Source organism: Magnolia sinica, chromosome 5, assembly GCF_029962835.1.
Source record: "Magnolia sinica isolate HGM2019 chromosome 5, MsV1, whole genome shotgun sequence".
Classification (NCBI taxonomy): domain Eukaryota; kingdom Viridiplantae; phylum Streptophyta; class Magnoliopsida; order Magnoliales; family Magnoliaceae; genus Magnolia; species Magnolia sinica.
The window spans coordinates 7,199,050-7,221,420 of record NC_080577.1 but is presented as its reverse complement, the minus strand read 5'-3'; the positions used below and the strand labels follow the sequence as shown (position 1 = coordinate 7,221,420).

Sequence of the window (22,371 nt, the reverse complement as noted above, 5' to 3'; positions counted from 1 at the left end):
CACCTTGATAACTAAGCCACAAAGTCAAATCTTTTTACCGCAAATGTGGACCAAATGTGCAGCTAGACACAACTTTGACATACAAGATTTCAATGCTCTGATGTCTATTTAGGACATGATAACTTATTTTGAAGCTATTAATGAGTATTATAAGATTTGCAATCCACTTACTAAAGGAGTCTATAAACACCTAGAAAAATGAGTTACAATATTAAATTATTATTACCGCACAAGTGGCCCAAATGTGCAGCAAACATGCTAACTTCGAAATCCAAGATCTCAGCTCCAATGGACGAGTGATCACTCATTTCAAAAGGCTTGACAAGTACTTTGAGATAAATGATTTACATTTATAGTCGGAATCATAAATTGGCCCATAAGTGTTGTCATTTTTTGAGAAAAGAAATATCATTTTTGTTATTTTAAATTATTCATAGTAAAATCACTTACCGCATTTTGGGTTAAGTAATAAGTTAAGAGAGGGAAGCTGAAAAAAATCCGTGCAAATCAAAATTAAAAACTTCATTATATGTATTTACCAAATGTTATTAAAAAATTATCAAAATTCGGTGATAAGTGCTGAAAATAAAATTTATCAAACAGGCCCTCAAGCTCAACTTGAAACCACTGAAAACTGTTTTCTCCAAACTATCTCCAAACTACAGCCAATCGTATCATCAGTTTTATTCCTTTCAGTAAGGAAATAATGTGAGTGAAATGGCCAAATAAGCACCATTTGGAGGCCATTTTTTTACTCCAACTTGTGGCACATATGGATTGAGAGGTTCGCAGAATGCCAGACCTAGCAACAATTCAACAAATCACCAGAGCAGTAAAAGACTTTTGTAACTCAGTAGCCAACACGGTGGCCTTTAACACAGTGGACAGAATGACTCCAAACAAACATCCAGTTACACCCGGTCATCTGTATTCCTCTGGGCTGGGAGCAGCCAGAGTCTGGCGCCTTCACACTTAATTTTGATGGCACCGATAATCCACATAACAGAGGGGGCAGTGCAGGTGGACTCGTTCAGAGCACTCACGGGAAATGCATGGGGACATTGTTCCAAGAAATTATGAAACTGCTCTATTACCATGTCAGAATGTTTGGGTCTACAAATAGGATCTCCCTGGCAATTCCAAAACATCTGGGGTCTTATTATTATTTAAGGGGACTCCCAATTAATCATCCAATGTCTATTAAAACAGAAGCACCTGCCTTGGAATGTGACCCCGATGATCTGCCGATGTCTACAGATTGTTCCTTCAAGTGCTCCAAGTGCGTAGATGGTCAACTCGTCATGTCCTCTGTGAGGCAAAAATTGCAGGAAAAAAGAAGAAACAGTCAGCTAAGTTGCTTAAGAACAGCTATGTTGAACAGCATGGAGTGATTGAAGTTCATGCCATCAGTGCGACATCATCTTTGGATGATCAACTGCGGTTAGTTGTGCTTCCACACAAATTTCAACTGCAAGGAGAATTTCTACGGCGACAATATACAGACCATGTTCTCTATATAACAAGCATCCTCTCATCCATTTGAATGACACATCAATTTTCTCTATCCAACCATTTCTTTATTGATGATTCCAGTCTTTTCAGATGAAGGATGAGAACCAAAACCCGTCATTAGCTCAGTTTCAAGCACTAGTTGCATTTACAAATGGGAATGATGGAGCCAAAACAATGAGCCAAGATAACAAAATCAAGCAAAACAAGTAAAAGAAAAGGGAGGGAGAAAAATGAGATTTCCTGGTGGAATGACAGATTCCAATTAATTGGCTTCCACACAGAGGTGCGTTCAACCCATTTGAATCCAATGCGCAAAATCTTGTCAAGCCACCATTGTTTACTTGCTAGCTTCAGCTGCTGCAGGGGGATGCCTGAAGTTGAGGACGCCCAAAAGGCCTCGTCCATGGGCGAGGTGCTCTAGTTCTTCAAGTTTGTGCTTAAGAAGATCTACTTCTCTTGCTAATTCCTCATTTCTTTGTTTTATTGCCTAGATGAACAGAAATGGGTCAGTACCAAACAGGGTGCTTGAGAACACTGAATAAAAGGGAAATAAATAAATAAAATAAAGATTGCAGGGACACCACACACCAGAGCTAAGCTGCTGCTGGGGAAAATTGCAAGTAAAAACTACGGGCAAATAATAAAACAAGCAGAAATATTATGTTGAATCCCTCCCAAACTTCTCTAACAGTAGCATCTGTGATTAGCCCGTGACCAGAGATTGACTGATACATGACTAACCAATAAGTGATACGTGATTAATAGGGCGTTTAGTGATTGCTTAAAGCTTGGGTCCTTGGTCATGTGGCATGCCTTGGTGGTAGACTCACGAGTTTCAACACCAGGTCATGGGTTCGGTGAAATCCCACTGCGGTGTGAGTGCTGTAAAATAAAAAAAAACTTGGGTGATATTTAGCAGTCCAATTGTTAGATTGACAAGAATTATATATTTTCAGTTTTTTTAACGCCATTTTTCAGTGTTACGGGCATCGATCTTTTGCAGTACTAAGGCCGCTTATTGAATAGAATTAATTCCACAATGCATGGCACCAGAAAGGTCAATTTAAAAACAGTACTGAAAAGTGTCACTGGATGCAAAACTGTAATATAGCGGACATGGAAATAAATAAATAAATACATAAAAATAAACAAATAGTGCTCTTCAACTCTAGTTGTAGAGGACACCATAACTGAAAAGGTAACAATTCCGTTCCTTACAAAAGCCACAGATGATGGCAAGGCAGCAAATCTACAAAACGGTACATTCTCAAGGAGAAAAGGCCTGTCAAATAGGTGTGCAACAACTGTCATCTAAATATATACGCTGACAACTCATAAGCAACTTTGGGTACCATTCAAATGAGGGTGATATAGATCAGTTGGGTAGAGTAGGGAGCTTTCTGAGAAAAGGAGTGCTTCCAGGTGGTGGTCAATAAGGTGAGACTGGGAGGTTCTGTGGCTTGGGGAGAAGCCCCTCTCTTCTCACTGCTTTTCAATATGCAGGTCAATTCCTTACGGAGGGGCGCGTATGAAGCTATTGGAGAGGTGACTCGTCCCTTCTGACTTCTTTTCTATCAATAGGTTAATTCCTCGCGAAGGGGCGTGTGTGAAGTATTGCTATGAAGCAATCGGAGCAGTGACAATTTAGAAGATTCGGGGATGAAATTGGTATGTTTGGGGGCCTGTGGAGTCATCCGGAAGTGGTTTCCTTGACTTAATTCAGACAGATCACAATATGAAATGGATTTTGGGAATCATCCTTTTGGATAAGCACTCTACGAGGTGATTCTAATTCCTTGTGTGCTTAAAGTTTGAGGAGATTCCATCCTTCCCTGAATAGAGGCTTTCTCTTGGATGGTGATGACTACTAAATTTTAACACTTAAGCTGATCTAAAGAAATGGCATGAAAGTTTGTCATCATATCTTTTCCATGTGGGGAGGATGAGTGATGTAGAGCGGGTCGCGGACACTTTCATGTCCAAGATCGATCAGAGAAGGCCCAATTGGAGGCGGTAGGCATCAAGACCGTCAGAACCTTAAAACAGACATATCTTGCAAACCATAATGAGTTACTCGACGTACCATATATGATTTTGGGGTAGGACGAGCTACTTTAGCCAACCAACCCGGCTATGCCAGGTTGCCCACACTGAATTTGTGAGATTTCATCATATCGACAGTCGAATTTCATGTTTATTTCCGTTTTTACTATTTTTAGTAAGTTTTGGTTTGATTGTAACTCTTCATCCATTGGGCTTTAGGAGTTGTGTCCAACATGAAAAGTGTTTAGAAAAATTTGGAGAATAACGTGGTTCAGCCACATAGGACACTTACTATAAATAGAAAAGTAACTATTTATAGTAAGTTACGAATTTTAGTGAGTTTTAGTTATAGTTTAATTCCTAAACTTCTTCCAAGTCTTGGTATCCCTATTTAAAGGGTTGTAAACTCGTTTATCAATCATCAACAAATTTATTTCAAATATTTTAGAATTATTTCTATTTCTTTTCCTCGTGGATTCGAGAAGTCTCTGTGAGGAGTCCAGAGAAGCTTCATGGATTCGGAGTAGTTATCCTTGAGGAAGACGGTAATCGACCTCATCACGTTCATCCCTGCGTCAATGAGCAATCAGTTAATCACATCATCATTCACTGCAAATTAGCAAGAGAAGTATGGAATCACTTCTTCAGGATTCCTTGGGTACTTAATGGTACGATGGATAGCCTAATCAAAGGGTAGTTGATGGTGCTGTTCTTTGTTAGAGGTGAAGTGATATGAAAGATGATGCCAACGTTTTACTTATACCCAGTGTTTTAAATATCGACGATATCAACCGATATATCCCACAATATATCTTGTATCCCACCTATGCGATATGAAACGCACAAGTAGTGCCGATATATCTCACCTATTCGATCCAACGAGCATTTTCGATCCATGTTTTTGTTGTAAATCGCATTAAACCAGTGTCCAATGGTTACAAATTTATTATTCTTCATGTTTTCCATGAAAAATCATGGATTTGGAACGTCGATTTCGAGATTTGGGGGAGATGGGTCAAGTTGCGGAAAATTGAGAAAATTTGAAATTTCTCAATTTCTCGCAAATTAGTTGCAATCTTTGTATCCAAACGCAAAATTAAACATGTATGTAACCTGATCTAGCAATTCTTCTTTTGCTTTTGAATGTATTGCTTGTGTTTCCATGCATGTCTTCTTACGTTTATAAATTATATGAATAGACTTTGAATATACTTGCATCAATTCAGTTCGAAAGCGCATACATTAGGACCCCATACAAAGGAAACCCTATTATGTGCACTTTCTTTTTGTAATGTTTTGATTTCTAAGTGTATATTGATGTCCTTTTCAACAATCCCTAAAGTTTCATTGAAAAAATCGACCAATTTCCCAATATTCCCATGTTTCCCAACAACAACGATACATTACGCGATACAACTGATATATCCTATGTGATAACCGATATGTATCTATATCCCAAGGGTGCAATACATTATGCGATAATGATATTTAAAACATTGGTTATACCTTCCACAAAAAAGGAAGAAGCTATGAAGTGAGGTTTGTGGAAGGAGGATATAGGAGGATTTTCAATGATGTTGGTGTCTTTTGTGATATGCATGAAAATAGATTTTCCCCCCCATGTGTTAAGTTGGGTGATGATTGCACCAAGTTCCAGGGGGATGTTATGGTCAAAATTGGAAGTCCGGAACTCACGGCGAGGGGAGAATATTTAAAACCCGACCTGTTGGTGCCCATCCCAAATGGAGGGAGGATGCTTAATTTTGGTGGGAACTCACTGGACAACCCAGAGGTGCTAGGGGGTTCTTGAGGAACAACAAGAGCGAGATCAAGATGGCTTTATGAGGGGAATGATCTTAGCATCAAGGAAGGATTTGCAGATCTTTTGGCGTCCTTTAGTGCAAAGGTTGTAAATTTATGAGATTCACGTAATGCCATTTTTGGGGCTTCTCTGGGGGATCCAGGCCCTCGAAAAAGTTAGCATGTCATATTTCCACCATTAAAGCGCTCCTTGAAACTGGTTGCCATTGTTACCCTATTCCTAATATTTCTAGGGATGGGAATGAGGTTTCAATACTTCAAAGGGGTCACTCATTATTGGCTCCTCTGTTCCTCTTTCTTAATACTTGTAATTCAATTTTCTTATTACTTCTCAAATGCCAAATCGTCTAGCCAAAGAATGATTAAATAAAAAGACGTTCAACTCTCTTCACATTATGCACATGTTAGGAAACTGAAAGCTCCTTACAAAAGTGACTGCTGTTATTATCTATAATTTCTCTCCAACCATATGCCACGACCCTAGCACATACAGCAGTCAGCAGCATAATCTTTGTACAACCCAAAAACCTACATTGATCTTCACCATTAACAAAGCCTGTAGAATGATTTACCCATAGATTGCCAACCCAACAAATCAACCCAGGACCTGGGTGAGTCAACTAGGCCCAGTCATCAACTGGTGACTGGGCCGAGAGGCATCCAAATTGAACATGACTTGGGGCTAACTCACCTGCGTCAACCAATTCCAAAACATGAGTTTCTGTTTGGCAGGACTTGGATGAGTTTTAAAAAATGTAAACATGGGAGGAGAATATCTAATAATTTTTATTTTTATTTTACTTTTATAATAAATATAAATATAACTAAAAAATAAAATTCTCAATCCTCCTAGTCGACCCGCCAAGTCCTGAGTCCACTCAACTCTGTGATAGACCCAAGTCTAAGTCTGGGTTTGTGAGCTATGGATCTAACAAAGAAAACCAAGTTCTGTTCTCCTATCCAAAACCTATCATCCACACCACGAATAGAAATGGAGATAACTTCTGTCTTGCCTGGTAAATCAGCTATTGATCAGCTCTCCATCCTTCAAGTCCTAGGTAATTTCACTATCTTAAAACCCCCATCACTCGTAGTAACCTCTAAACTTCACTCCCCAGTCTGATGTGAATATGGCTACAACCAAAACACTCCAACTCAAAGGAGTTCCACCACACCAAACATCTTCATAAAATCAAATTTGAACTGCCAAACCATCAAAAGCCCATTCCCTTTCCTTAAGAATGTCCATTGCCACAGCACTCTAATTCTTTACTAGTGGAAGCTTTCTACCTTCCCATAACTTTGGGACCCATCGCTCGATTATCTCTTTGGCAGAATTTTTAGAAAATCTGGTGCACCAATGAATAATGATGACTAGTTGGAGCAGATAATAGTTAAAAATTATAATTATAACTAACTTTGGGCTAGCTTTGGAACTCCATTTCCATCTCATGATATTTCTCTTTCATTTGGCGTAAAAATCTTCATAACAATGTGGAATGTTTTTGCTCTTGCACAAGATGTGCAAAATGCCTCTGACACATTTATGGTGGGTATGTTTTGTAGAAAGCAAAGAATTGGTGGACACCAATTGAAAACAACCTCTCCTCTTTCTCATTCTAAGCGGGAGAGCATAAAAAGCAAGAAAAGAGAGGATCAAAGAGAATGAAACACATGCAGTGGTCATTATAGCGAATCCTTGTCTGTGACACATTTATGTTGGACATGTTTTGTAGAAAGCAATGCAAGTATCTTGATAAAAAAGGTAAAAAGGTAACAGGACCAAGAATGATAAAATGTAATAGGAAAACGCCTGATAAATTTAACAGGCCCATTTCCGAACTTGAGCCCAGTTAAACCTCACAGACTCAAGCCTGATTAAACATCATAGTTTTTTTTTTTTTTTGTTTTTTTGAAGAGTGATTAAACATCATAGGTATGAAGCAAATTACGGCTTCATTTCATTGTAATGTCTATTTATATTTAGGTTTAGCATTCTAAATAAAGGGTCACCATGCTGGGCGAGGATGAAAGCCCAAGCTCAACCTGATTAGTAGTTAGGCTTGACTTTTTAGGCATGAGCCCAGGCCACAGGCTCAATGGTCAAAGCCTGAGCACGTTTCTTGTTGAGCCAGGCCTGAAGGATCGACAAGGCTGGCCACCCATTAGCCCTAGTCCAAATCCAATTGTCTAAACAAGAAAGAGAACCATCATAGCTTACCTCCAGCTCCTGTTTTCGTAGTTCTTCCTTTCTAGCTTCAGACCTAGAACTTCTTTGAACCTCAAAGATAACAGCAGCTCCTGCAACCTATTTAAACCAAGGAAGTATATTATATGTGGTCATAGGTCAATCAAGTAAGGAGCATTACTTAAATCTTTATCACTCATGAAAAAAGAAGCATAATAACCAGTCTGAAGTTTGAGCAATTAGTAAATAACTGGATCCTCAAGCTGACCCTGATGCACATGCATGTGTATCACACTTGCACGCAGAAGAGCGCATGTGTGCACACTCTCACATAAACCTATATTTGTGCATGCAGGAAAAATCCGCATGAGACCCCATAAATCCAACCCCATCACCCTGATCCAACCACCCACAATGGCCACATCCATGCACACATGCATATCCACTATCACCAACTTGCCGTGAGTGGTCACACGGTACATGGATGAAACAATGCATTCAAACACAAATTAACTATAGAACTTATGCGGTTTAACGGGGGCTAACAGTAGGCTAATAAGAAAGAAGATTACCGAGAAGACGAAAAGTTCCCCAATAAGATCTGCAGCAGCTTGAACAGCTTTTTCCTCATTCAAAGGATGGATCTTAACATTAGTTGCATGACCATAAAGGCGTCTTTGCATGGTTGTGGTGAATCGGTGGTTTGCCTGATTTCAATTGGACATCAGGAATAACACATTAGAATTCCATAGAAAGTCAGAAAGGTTATGTTTCAAGACAAGCACCGTGAGGCAGACAACGAGTGTAAAAATAAAAATAAAAAAAATAATAAATAAATAAATAAATAATCATATTTGCACTCCAATAGAGCTACCAAATAATTTTAGAGAAGATCATTAAGGAGAGCCAACAAAGAGATTGTTAAGGGAAGTCAATCGCATGAGTATTATGCGCATCGGCAAGCATACACGATCATTGAGTGAGGAGTTTTCAATGATCGTGTATGCCTCTAGGATGGATTATGGAGACTGTGCAGAACCATGGATGCAACAGGTAAGGGATCTAACTTCCAGCCTATGCATCTTCTTTTCCCCTCCCTCTTATGTCACTAAGTGAGGTTGAAAAAACAAATCTTAGGCATGCGGGGTGAATAGTCCTTTAAGTAACTTCCTCTATATATATGATAACAGGGTGTCCCTGCCCCTTTTTAAGACGAGACTAATCCCTGGAAATGCACACGATCACCCGCAAACCACATGCATCAGGTAAAGCACGGGGAGGGGAATCAAACTTGCGTCTGTGGGGAGCACACCCACGGCGCTAGCCATTCACCCAAACCCCTCCCTCTTGTGTCACTGAGTGAGGTTGAATTGATATTTTAATGCTATTTTAGGAATTGGTTCCTTCTTGTATCTTTTGCCCCTTTACCAGTGAAGTATTGTTGTTCCATTTAAAAACAAATGTATCATGTGAATACCAAATGTATCTAAATCCATTAAGTAGATAAAAGTATTAGTATTGAGATAAAGCATACCACATATACATAAAAGAAACTATAGGGTGTTGGGCCTCTGGGAAAAAAAAGGAGTTTTCTGGGGCACAAGATTCCATTCATGTAGGGGACGTGCTTCATGATGCAGAATGTTGATTTTATGGGAACCAACACAGATGAGGGATGCCTAAAAATTTTCCGGATTGGAGTATCTTAACCATTTGATATTTCTCTTATTTTCATCCGGATCTGGATCATTGCTGTAAAATTGTCTCTATTACCAGGTCACTGACTGAAAGGTTATGCTATTCATTAGTGAGATTTTTGGTGCATTCCCCATCACAGTGGATCCTATTATACCAACGCTTTGAAACATTGAAATATGGGCCCTACATGATGAAACCTTATGCCTCTGCAAACTGTATGATTTCTGAGCTTCAGCACCCTGTGATTCCTGTCATTTAAAAAATCAAGTTACAATGTTCCTTCTAAAAGGTCTGAGAAGCAGTTGTTCATCATCATCATCTTCTAGGGCTAGGGTCAGCCATACAAATCCAATTCCACCATTTCGCTCAATCAAGGACCATATCATCCGTTAAACCATCCTTCAAAATAATAGTAATAATAATAATAATCATCCATTAAACCATAGGTCATCAAATCTTTTCTTACTACCTCCATTCACATCCTGTCCAAATGCAATCACTATCAAGCAATTTACTCAAAAAGGAAGGCTGACGACAGAATGTAGTAAGTGTTAGTAAGATGAGTTCATGCAATTTTATATTGCACATTGAAGTATAATGGAAATACCCCATAATGCAACTCTTTTCATTGGACATGCTCTAGCAGTTATGATGCAAGGTTGATAGGTTAAACATGCACAACCCAACACAGAGAACAGCTCACATGCTCCCTAACAAGCATATTGGCCAATTAATTAGCCTCTCTAAACATATCCAATGTGTGAACTTAGGGGCCCAGTAATGTAGTATCAGCAATCTTAAGTAGTTACTACAACATCAGGGTTGTGTTTAGATAGGCAGGAGAATTTGTATTGCAACTCACAGTTTAATCAAAGAGATGTCAAAATTACGGTGTTTCCTAGAATTCATTATGCAGAAGCAGCTCGCAAATTGTGGTTATTTCCTCTCATCTCCAACTTGAAAGTAATGAGACTGCAATTTGGAGCCCAGACCCTCAATCGGAATGCTAATTAAGGAAATTACCATTTGGTAACTTCCACTTCATTACATCAGCAATGGCAACACAATCCATGAGATAAGATGGAAGGACATGAACAACATCCCTCAGTTTAGATGTTTCTTCTTTTTTTTTTTTTTATTTGTTATTATTTTTTTTTTCTGGGAGAGAGATTTTGATTCTTCAACCTGCCCTCCAACATTACCACAAGGGTTCCTCTCTTGCCAAACAACTTCTTGTAGAGATGAATGAAGCATCTCCAATCACAAGAGATTGAAGGGAAACATCCCATTTGACAAGATCATCAGCTACATGCCCACTGCATTCGCCTCTCTATTAACATGAGAGAAGGGTATTGAGAAGGTCCCCTTAATCCCTCTAATCTCTTCCACCCAACAAGAGAAGCACTAGTGACAGTCCTCATTCAAATGCCTACCCAATCACATTAGCCGAGTCACCTTCAATGATTGATGGTAGGGGTGAAGGTAATTGAGCTCTCCCAAAAGTCATACCCTGCCAAAGGCCCGAATCTCAGCCTCGACTCAGTTAGCAACCCCGATAGGAGCTGAGAGGGCTTCCAAATGAACTGTCTAGATCAACATGTGGATGTTCACAGCATGGTCATCGGGGTGGGACCTTCCAAATGAACTGTCTAGATCACCAAATGGCAAGGCGGGGCATGCCTCCGTAGCATTTCTCCCTTTCCAAAATAGAAAACAATAACCCGTCCCATCTGCAATTTCTCAATATTCTCCCATAAATCATCACATGATGGCTTAGCATCCCTCGTATTCCTTTATTCCTACTTAAATTCCTGAAGCAAAATGTAGGAAGTTGCAAGCATCTCAATTTTGCCTATCTCATGATTCGGGATTGCCAGCATGGGTTGCCCCCATTGGGGCCCACATGCCAAGACTCTGAGATGGATGATCGGAACCGCCCATGCTCTGGGCTCCATGCTATACAGGCCACCTGAAGAAAACTAGGTGTGAACAGATGATTCCAACCATCAGTATGCATGAACGAATTTAGAACATTGAAGACAAGATCTTCGATGGCCCACATTCGACTTCAGAAATCGAAGGTCAGGATTATCACTGAAGAATTCTTATGGGAACAACGCTTATCAATGATAGTACCAAGAAGATAAACGGTTCAAATCATCCAATCATCTCAGCATTGGGACCCCCCAATGGAGCGACTCACGCTGCAATCCTGAGTCGCGATGGAGGAAAAACGAACTCAAGACAGTGATGGGAAGCCAGGAGAAACAAATTCGTGAAAGGGGATTTTGGAAAGAAAAATCCCAATACATACATCGACATTAAAAATAATAAATAAATAAATAATCAAGTGAGGCGTACGGATTATGTTAATAACCGTTCATTACCATCGGCATGGATATAAAAAGGTTCGAATATGGAACTGAAAAGAAAGAAATGAAGAAAAAGAGGAAGGAAGTAGGGCCCACCTGGGCAATGTTGATGATCAAGCGGCGGAATTTGGGGTGGAGCCCAGCCTCTTTTTTGAGTCTGGAAGCTATTGGTTTGCATATGGTCTTCAAGGCTAAGGTTCCAAGCTTCACAACAGGCAGAATCATGCTCCTATCAGCACCAGCTCTGTTCTTGCGTTTGGGAGAGAGAGTTACTTGAGATAGAAAGCAGGAAATAGCAAGGACAAGGCATCAGGGTATTTTCGTAATTTTCATGGGCCGTCGGAGAGAGAGGGAGTACTCGGCATGCTTTGAGAGGAGGTTTCCGACACAGCTTCGCAGAGCGGAGGCCCAGGTCATTCGAGAAGACACGGATTGGGTGCTGTTGCCAGCACCAACCCAGCGGTGGTGATGTTATGTATTTTATATCCACGCCGTCCATCCGTTTTGACCCTTATTTCAGCGCACGAAAACAAAATAAGCCGATCCGAAGGTCGAAAGGGCCACAACACCATATGAAGCAGTGGTGATTGAACGCCTACCATTAAAATATTCTTTGGCGGCACAAATTTTTTGGATTAAATGCATATGCTTCCCTTCATCCAGATCTGACCCTACCAACATGTCGGATGACAAATAATTATTGTAGTGATAGTGGGCCTTTAAAAGGTTTCAACGGTGTGTATCATTGTCCCCAATTTCTGCTAATCCCCACTGTTAGTGGTCCACCTAAACTTCATGAGGGTCAAAAACGGATGGAAGGCATGGATATAAAAAAAACACACACACACACACACATATATATATAGAGGCCCACCGTGCCTAGCACAAACACATAGAGGTGTACATGAGTCAAGCCGAGCGGAGCTTTGCCCAACTCGTGCTCGGCTCGGCCTTCAAGCTTGGAGCAATAGCTTGTGCTCGGCTTGGCCAACAGCTCGATCTAGTCCGAGCTGAGTTTGAGTTGAGTTTTCAAGTCAAGTTCGAGACAGTGGCGTTCGACTGTACCAGAGACACCATCCAGCTGTACCAAGGGGTGTCCGACTGTACTCAGGTTCAGAGATTCGTTTAGCCAGTGGTCGCTGGTCGGATGGGTTCCGCTACTCGGACGGACGTTGCTCGCCAGATAAAATGGTGAGAGTGGAGGAGATGACTCACTTTGGGAGAGGAATATCGCCGAGAGAGGAGATCGTCTGAGAGTAGACTTCGTCCAGGAGAGGAGATTGTCCGGATAGACGTTAGAAGAAGGAATATCGTTGAGAGAAGAGATCGTTCGGACAAACGTTAGAAGAAGGAATATCGTCGGGAGAGAAGATTATTCGAGAGTATTGGGTGAACAGACGACCGATTTGGACGATTTTGGTGATTTGGAGGGAGAAATGGGGTTAGGGTTGTTGTTGAGTGAAATGAATAGGGTCGGGCGTAGAGGGTTTTTTTTTCCTTATATACTCACTTAAACTCGATCCGAATCAATTCGAGCTAGGTCCAGCTCGGACTCGACTCGAAATGTTCCGAGCTCCCAAAATATGACTCGACTCGGTGCGAACAGAGTTTCAATCTAAGTTGAGTCGAGCTTTTTCGAGCGGAGTCGAGCGAGTTACCAAGCCAAGTCTACTCATGTATAGCTCTACAAACACACCATTGATGGGCTGCTAATTGAGTGTGGCCACGACCAAGAATGTGCTGCCCTTACCATGGGGTTCATTTTGATATATGTAATTTACATACACGCTGGCTATTTGTTTTCCCATATCATTTTATTAGAACATGAGCTTAAAAATGAAGTATGTCTAAATTTGAAGTGGACCATATTATAAGAAAAAGCCGCCATCAAACACGGATGGATACAGTGGCATCAAACATTTACTTGCTATCCAAAATAATAACCCAAAGATGAAATTGATCTCAATCAAGGTTCTCAATGAAGATAAGCAGCATAAAAATTTTACATACGTCCAGCTTATCAGCCCACCCGGAATAATTCAACATATGGGCGAAAGGCAATTTAGGCACACAACGTCGATAGCCTTAATCTCAATAATCCTGTAAAAATTATCATTATATAATTAAAATTAAGTGAAAGAAATGCAGAGATTGGATGGATGTTAGACTTTAAGGCTCTTGGTTCATCCACGTTCGAGCCCATGAGATTAACGGTCTGGATCATGAAATTGTGGGCCCCACTAGTACAAACTCCACGCTGGGCTCTAGGATCATGAAATTCCTCAGACCCACCTGATGAGCGGACAAGGCTGATATTTTTGGGCCAGATCCTGTATGAGACGGGAACTACTTCATGAATGGCCCTGATCTGTAGGCACGTGTGAAGAAATCAATTACCTATTATTGTCTCCTAACTCGGTCATACGATATTCTTGGCATCGCGTTTTCTTGGTGGACAAGTTGGTAACGAAGCATAGTAGAATTCTCTGTGTTGACGCAACAGATGGGCGGGCCCCACCGGTTCTCACCAATGGCCGAAAAAGAAACTGGTGCTCTTCATAATTCTCGTCTCAGGCGAGAACTTGCATCCAGATATATCCCCGAACCCATGTCCCACATGTGCATCAATCCGGCCCGTAGAAATTGCCAGACCACTCTTAAATTTACAAGGGTTAGAGGATCTCGGCTATCTGACTAGTGTCAATCAAATGTACGGCTGAGAAGGGAAACCATTAGAAATCCTAGTTTGTTTGTGAAAATAGAAAATTGAGTGGCTGGATCGTTTATTTGTAATTTTTGGGCCATGCACCTTACGTTCTTAGCGCTCATTAATGGTCGGTAGAGCTGGGCACCGTACTGTTTAGACTTGGCAAACTTGTTTAGACCCGACTTGACACCAACTGAGTGGGTGAGTTCATCTAACTGAGTAGCCTTTCGTCCCATCCAAACTCAAATCAAGCCAAGTTCGAGTCACCCGGTAGCTTGACTCAACTTGATCCAAAATCTGACTTGGTAATAACTCCCTGACTCATACATTAAAAAAATAAAAAAATAAAATAAAAATAAAAGCCAAAATCAGATTTAAGATGCCATGTATGTAATCGGTAAAGATGCTGCAATTCCGGCATGTGTAAATAGGTTTGGAGATGTGATTCAGCCTGCGAATGCCTGCCACACCTAACCTGATTCGATGCTTGTCATTGGGTCACTCAGTCTAGATTAGTCAAGTGCACACCGGACTTGGATCGGGTTGGGTATGCTAGACTCGTTACTGAGTAGAGTCGAGTTCTGGTCAGGTCTATTTCAAAACTGGATCGAGTTGAGTCAGCCCTAACTCGGTCCGGCTCGACTTGATGCCCCAGCCTCTAATGATCGGAGGGGTGTAGTGGGCCAGGTTCGGGCCAAGTAAAATCAAAATTTTAATAGGCCTGGCCCATCAGACGTTCGCCCGAACGATTCAAAATCGGAGCCGAACCCAGCAGCAAGCTCGGATCGGCAGTGTTTTTTATTTTCCCCTACAACATTAGGCCCAGCCTGCAAAGTCAATCCAAGACCCGAGCCTGGCCCATGTGTTGACGGGCCAAAACATCCAGGTCCGAAGCTGATCCGTGATGGTTATGCATGGCCCGGCCCGAAGCGGATCCACTTTTGTGCAAGATCAGGCTGTTCAAGAAATATGACAAAAATGCCCTTGTAACTGTTAACAGGCTGAGCAGGGTTACAGGCTCTTATACACGGCCCAGATCCAGCCCGATTGATAAAGGAGCTTTGATTTTAGGTCTGGGCACAATCGTTGAGTCTAGTATTCCAGACGTCACGGAAAAATTACATTGATCAAATTATATTGATTTACGTGGCATGGTCTACCCACAGTCGGTCCTGTATCAACAATCTGGATCATCAAACCATGGATTGACTTGATTATTAAGCCCGTGGCCTACCATTGAATGTTGCATCTGACTGATGGAGTAGATGTTGGACACGCATTATGGTGGGTCCAAATCTCAAGTGGACCACACCACAGCAAGCAGCAACAGTGATAATGATTCTTACTGTTATTTTTTTTTTAGGGCCTACTGTGACGTTTATTTGACATCCAACATGTATATTAGGTCACACACACCTGGTGATTGCAAAAAACAAATATTAGCTTGATCCAAAACTTTGGTAGCCCCGGGAAGTTTTTAATGGTGAGAGTTCAATCAACACTGTGTCGCCCACTTGAGATTTTGATCTACCTCAGTTTTGGGTTCATATCAAAAAATTATTTTTAAAAACGTATAGACGACATGGATGAGACACATACATCATGCTGGGTCCACAGAGCACCGATAGGAGAGTAGCCAATCCGTTTTGGACGCCAGTTGATCCAGAGAATAACACGCGGATTTCATGGGAAAGTCTATACCCGGAAGTTCATGCGCTAGGAAGCTAGGCAGGGCTCACCGTCATATTTTTTGAGAAACCTACCCCATCCATCCGTTTTGTGATCATTCTATTACCTGAGAGAAAAATTAAATAGGATCCAAGATTTAAGTGGGCCACACCAAATGAAGATGTGGGTAGGAAATGTTTACGGGCCATCCATACCGTTCACAACGTCATTCGTACTGGGATGAACTGAGAACACAAAATATTATATCAATTCAAAACTTATATTGCCCTATGGATATTTTAACTATGGGCGTTCAATCCTCACATCTTCGGTCCACTCGAGTATTGGATCTGACTCATTTTTTACCTCTTTAAATGAGCTAAAATAAGTATGGACTTAGTGGATTTTTAAAAAAACATGATGGTTAGACCCACCTAGGTTTCTGGCATAGGAACTTAATGCGAAGGGCTTGGCATGAAATCCATGTCCCCAGGAGCCGGATTGCATACAGAATGCGCATGTAGCAAGGTGGCTACTTGGATGCTATATAGTGTCCACCATGATGCTTGCAAGAAATTCACTCCGTTTGTATGTTTTGCTTGAGAGATCATTTTAAGATATACTACAAAAAATGAGGTAGATTCATAACTTAAATGGGTCATACACGGTGGAAAACTAGGGGAATGACTTTCCTACTATTAAAACCTTCCCAAGCTCCATGTTGATGTTTATATGCCATCCAAACCGTTTATGATGTCATTCATAATGGGATGAAGTAAAATCACGAAAAAGTTAGCATAATAAAAAGCTTTCGTAGCTCAATGAATGTTTCAACGGTAGTTACTAAATTCTCATTGTTTCCTCTCGTGTAGTATACTCGAGTTTTGGATCCACTACAGTTTTGGTATAATGTACTAAAATGATATTGCAAATCGGATGGATGAGGTGGATATAATATATCACCACTCAATCACCCTTCAAAACACCACAAATAGTTTTCATTTTGGTGTGAAGGCAAAGAGGGAATGGTAGATAGATACCGGTAAATTCAGCAATGAAATTGAAAAATCACAAGTCTTATCAAGTGTTTTGAGGCACGCCCACTAAACCTTTTTTAATCTCAATCGTATGCCAGATCTAACAAATGAAGTTGAGGTTTATATGAAATTAGACCACACCATAGGTAAACAGTGGAGATTGAATACCCATCATTAAAATATTTTTAGCACTCACTTCAATATTTATTTGTCATCCAGCCTGTTCATTAAGTCACGGGCACCTGGATGAAGAGAAAAACAAATATCAACTTAATCCAAAACTTTGGTGGCTCTTGGAAAATTTTAATGGTGAGTTTTCAATCACTACTCTTTTCTGTGGTGTGGTCCATGTGATATTTGAATTGTTGGAAATTATACAGATTAATGTATTTTTGTATAATGTGGAAACCGAAAATTGCAAAATAATCTGAAATCAGGACAGGTTGAAGCACGTCTGAAACGCTGTCCTTAAAGTGTTATTTGCCCCTACTCAAGTGAATTGAGTATGCTGATAAGTTACAGGCAAACAACTTCTAGGATACGACGAGCCTGGTGTGGGTCTGCGTTCAACAAACACGAAGGCCCACCAAATGGAACTCAATTACACACTTTCTGGCAGTATTACAGTATAAAAGAAAAATCCCAAAAGAAGAAGAAAAGAAGAGAAAAAGTAGTTTCGACTTCTGCACAGGTCAGTTCAAATCTTCAGCCACTGGTTCAGTTGAACCGTCCTAGACCACACCGCTGGTTTGTTCTTCAAGCTAAGGTTTAAGCCTTTCTATGTTGCTGGAAACACTAGAATATATGAGTGGAGAAGGGCTAGCTGTCTCAGTTCGTATGGGTTTGCTGGAGTGAGTTGAGATGGTTTGGAAACCCATCCAGGCCCTCCTTTTATAGGCTATGGTGGCTAGGGGGTTATGGTCCAGAGACTTAAATTTCATTAAGCCATTTTTGGCTGTTGAAAAACTAGCCGTTTTCTGACTGTTGTGCATGGGCCATTAATCTGCTGCATGCTGACTGTTGTGAGACAACAGCTAGCCGTTTTCTAGCTGTTGGGCTAGCCATGCAGCAGTTACAGCTGGACCCTACACTAATGGCTCAGCTGTTACAGTTTCTGCTGCAACAGCTCTTTTCAGTCCCTTTATTTATACTGAGAGATTTCTCTCCCAGTCCTTTAGTCTCTCTGTTAACCACCCACCCACCATAGCCACTTAGTCGCACCGCGACTCACACACATCTCGCTCCGGTTCGCTTAAGGTCGCGAAGGAGCGACCCTCTGCGACACGATGCGGACGTGCGAAGTACAAAGTGCGTCACTAGCGCCTCTACAGCCACACTGTCTCACATGCCCACGCCCTCGCACCGAGCCTGTGACCGAGACCGAGCCCGTATCCATGCCCGAGCCTGAGCGCGAGCGCGGGTGTTCCAGTGCTACGCACTGGAACACGTAAGGTCCATAGTCCACAGACTAGGTAGGTAAATATTATAATACTTTACATCCTTCATATAAACTACAGATTTTTCTCTTCCCTTTTTCATGTGGGACTATTCCCAAAAACCCACAGAAAGGTATTTTTCAAAACAACTTTTTATATATTATATATTATTTTATTAAAATCAATATTTTTTGCAACAATCCCCCACTTGATTTTTATAAAATTATTTTTTCGGTTAAACAATACTACTAGAATAATCAGCTTATATGTATAAAAAAAGATATCTTTCGATTTTAATCTTTGCTTAGTGTAAGTATCTCAAAACTCTGTCGAAATGACTGGTAGTCGCAGCTTTGAACCAATTATTCCTAGATAACAGAATTGAAAATACCACACACATATTCGTTATGTGTTTATTAGAGTTTCCACAATCTTGCTCAGCACAATTAATGGCCATGTGCTTATCCTAATTTGTGAACGATCCCAAGAGAAAACTCCTAACTCTCATAAGATGATACCATTTCTACGTTCATATAGGTGAAATCCTTCCAGTGTCTTCGTTACTATAAGATACTTGTCCTTATAGACTGGATTTCATTAAGAGTTCTAAGACTCAACCCTTTATCGTAATGCTCAGCACTTATCTATTATGGATGAGGTTTTATAGTTTAGTGCTGAAAACTTTTTATATATCAGTGACTTGTTCTTACCCATTAAACTCAAAATTAGAGATTTTCTGACTTTAGGTTGGGTTACCATCACTGGTGGAACTTTGGTTGAAGAATTTCAACCCCATCCCTCTAGATGTAGCCTTTACTACCTCTCTCAGTAGAGGTTTAGTGAAAGGATTTATCAGGTTATTACTTGATTTCACATAAGAAATAGCAATGATTCCATCTTGAATCAATTGTCTGACATAATCATGTCAAAGACTAATATGTCTAGACTTACCATTATAAGTGCCACTATAGGTTCTAGCTAATGTGGCTTCATTATCACAATGTAGTGACACAGTCGATGTAGGCTTTACACAGAAAGGAATTTCTAATAGAAGATCCTTTAGCCACTCAGCCTCTTTGCCTATTGCAGTCAGTGCTATAAATTCAGACTCCATAGTCGAATGCGTTACGCAAGTCTGTTTCTTGGATTCCCAAGATACAGTTGCACCTCCTAGGGTGAATACCCACCCTCTAGTAGACTTGTTTCTCCCTGCACTCGATATCCAGCTCGCATCAGTATATCCTTCTAATACGGAAGGAAACTCTGAATAAAATAGTCTTAAGTCTTTGGTTGCTTTTAAGTAACCAATGACTCTACTTATTACAATCCAGTGTTCAGTATTGAGGTTACTAGTAAACCTACTAAGTTTACTCATAGCATATGCGATATCAAGTCTAGTGCATTGCATAGCATACATAAGACTCTATATAGTACTCGCATATTCAAATTGTGCAACTGTTTTTCAAGTATTTTCTTTTAGCTTGATACTTGGATCAAATGGGGTTTTTGCTTTCTTTATATTTAGATGGTTAAACTTGTTTAATATCTTCTCAATATAATGAGATTGACACAAAGCATAACCCGCCACAATATTTTTTAACTTTGATACCAAGAATGGTATCAACTTGTCCAAGATCCTTTATTTTAAATGCGGAAGATAGAAACCTCTTTGTTTTAGTCACACCTTCTATTTTATTACTTATTATTAACATGTTATCAACATATAAACAAATAATAACGATGTAGTTACCATCTACTTTAAAATATATGCATTTGTCAGCTACATTGTGCATGAAACCATGAGATAGTATTTTGGAATCAAACTTCTCATGCCACTGTTTTGGTGCTTGTTTTAATCCATACAAAGATTTGACTAATCTACATACTTTGTTTTCATTTCCTGGTAGAACGAATCCTTAAGGTTGTTCCATGTATACCTCCTCGTTGAGGTCACCATTCAGGAATGCGGTCTCTACATCCATTTGGTGGATATAAAAATGATGTATGGAAGCTAGCGCAAATAATATCCTAATGGATGTTATCCTAGCTAAAGGAGAGTATGTGTCAAAGTAATTTATCCATTCTTTTTGTCTAAAACCCTTAGTTACTAGTCAAGCTTTAAAGGTTTGGATAGTTCAATCAGTGTGATATTTCTTCGTAAATACCCACTTACAACCTATGGGTCTAGAACCTGGAGGTAAGTTAACTGGTTCCCATATTTGATTTGATAGTATAGATTCTATTTCATCGTTTATAACTTCTTTCCAGAAAGCTGAGTCTCTAGAGGATACGGCCTCTTTATATGTTTTAGAATCATCTTTCATAGTCATCACTATAGGTTATTTTTTATAACATTTTCTCTATCTCCTTCTATAAGATGGAAAATGATACGTTGTGAGTCTATATAGTCATTTCCTAGACTCTTCTCTATTCTTGTCCTTTGACTCCTATGAGGTTCAACAAGAGCTTTCACTATCTGTAGAGCTGTATTATATGATTCTCTATTAGGAGTTTGGATTTTATTATCCTTTGACTCGAAGGATAGTAAGTTCTCAAAGAACTCAACGTCTCTTGATTCTATTATTGTATTAGACTCTATGTCTAGAAGTCTATAAGCTTTACTATTTTGTGCATACCCTACGAAGGCGCACTTAATAGCTCTTGGTCATAATTTAGTTCTTTCTGGATCAGGGGTTCTGCAATACGCAAGACACCCCCATACTTTTAGATATCCTATGTTAGGTTTTCTACCTCTACATGTTTCATATGGAGATATTTTATATTTTTTAGATAGAATTTTGTTTATTATATGGCATGTTGTAAGCAGTGCCTCACCCTATAGACTAAGTGTCAACTTTGCTCTTATCAGCATTGAGTTGACCATTTCTACTAATGTTCTATTTTTTCTTTCAGCTATTCCATTTTGTTGAGGTGTGTATGGCGCTGTACATTGATGTATCAGTCCATGTTCTTCACAGAAGTTATCGAATTCATTGGAGAAGTATTCTCCTCCTCTTTCGCTACAGAGAATTTTTATCTTCTTATTCAGTTGATTCTCTACTTCTGGTTTATATATTTTAAACATGTTTAATGCTTCATCTTTGCTCTTTAATATGTACACATACACATACCTAGAGCAATCATCTATAAAGGTTATGAAGTACCGTTTACTTTCACGAGTAAGAATGCCGTTTAACTCACGAAATCACTGTGCACAAGATCCAATACTTGAGATGATCTTTCAACACTTGGAAAAAGTTTCTCTTATCATTTTTGATCTTATGCACACTTCACATTTTCCGGTTTCATTATTTGTATATGAGATTAAACCATTCTTAGCCATGAACTTCAAGGTACTATACCCTATATGAGCTAATTTATCATGCCACAGTCCAGCGGATTCAACCATACACGCAGAAGTGCTACTTTCATTCAGAAAAAACTTAACCATTCCGTTACAAGCATATCCCTTTCCGATAAAATTCTCATTTTTGGACAGAATCAGTTTACCTGACTCATACACCACCCATATGTCTGGTTTTCCCAGAAGATCCCCAGAAACTAAGTTTCACCTCATGTCTGGGACGTGCAGTACATTAGTTAGAATCACTTTCTTTTCAGAGGTGAATATTCAATTCGACAATCCCTTTGCTGATGACCTTCGATCGGACTTCATTACCCATTTGGACTTCTTGACCATCGGTCAATTCCTCATAGGTTTTGAAGGCTGATTTGTCGTAGCACACATGTACAGTAGCGGCAGTATCATACCACCACCCTGAAACTTTGCCTTGGATGGTATTCACCTCAGTGATCATAGCTACGATATCGCCTTCTTCTACTACACTTGCCTCTTTTTTAGATTTGCGATATCGGCATACTCGAGCAT

The 22,371-nt window shown here is 40.0% G+C and overlaps 1 protein-coding gene across 1 annotated transcript; it reads right to left on the bottom strand.

The window, feature by feature from the left end:
- Positions 1–1,396: 1,396 nt before the first annotated feature.
- LOC131245299 (OPA3-like protein) lies at positions 1,397–12,094 on the bottom strand. The gene is made up of 4 exons (XM_058244646.1): positions 11,731–12,094; positions 8,137–8,271; positions 7,598–7,684; positions 1,397–1,999 (listed from the first exon to the last, which is right to left on the bottom strand). Exons 1-4 carry the CDS (start codon positions 11,857–11,859, stop codon positions 1,850–1,852), a joined length of 501 nt encoding a protein of 166 aa, XP_058100629.1. The 5' UTR covers positions 11,860–12,094; the 3' UTR covers positions 1,397–1,849.
- Between the last annotated feature and the right edge of the window lie 10,277 nt (positions 12,095–22,371).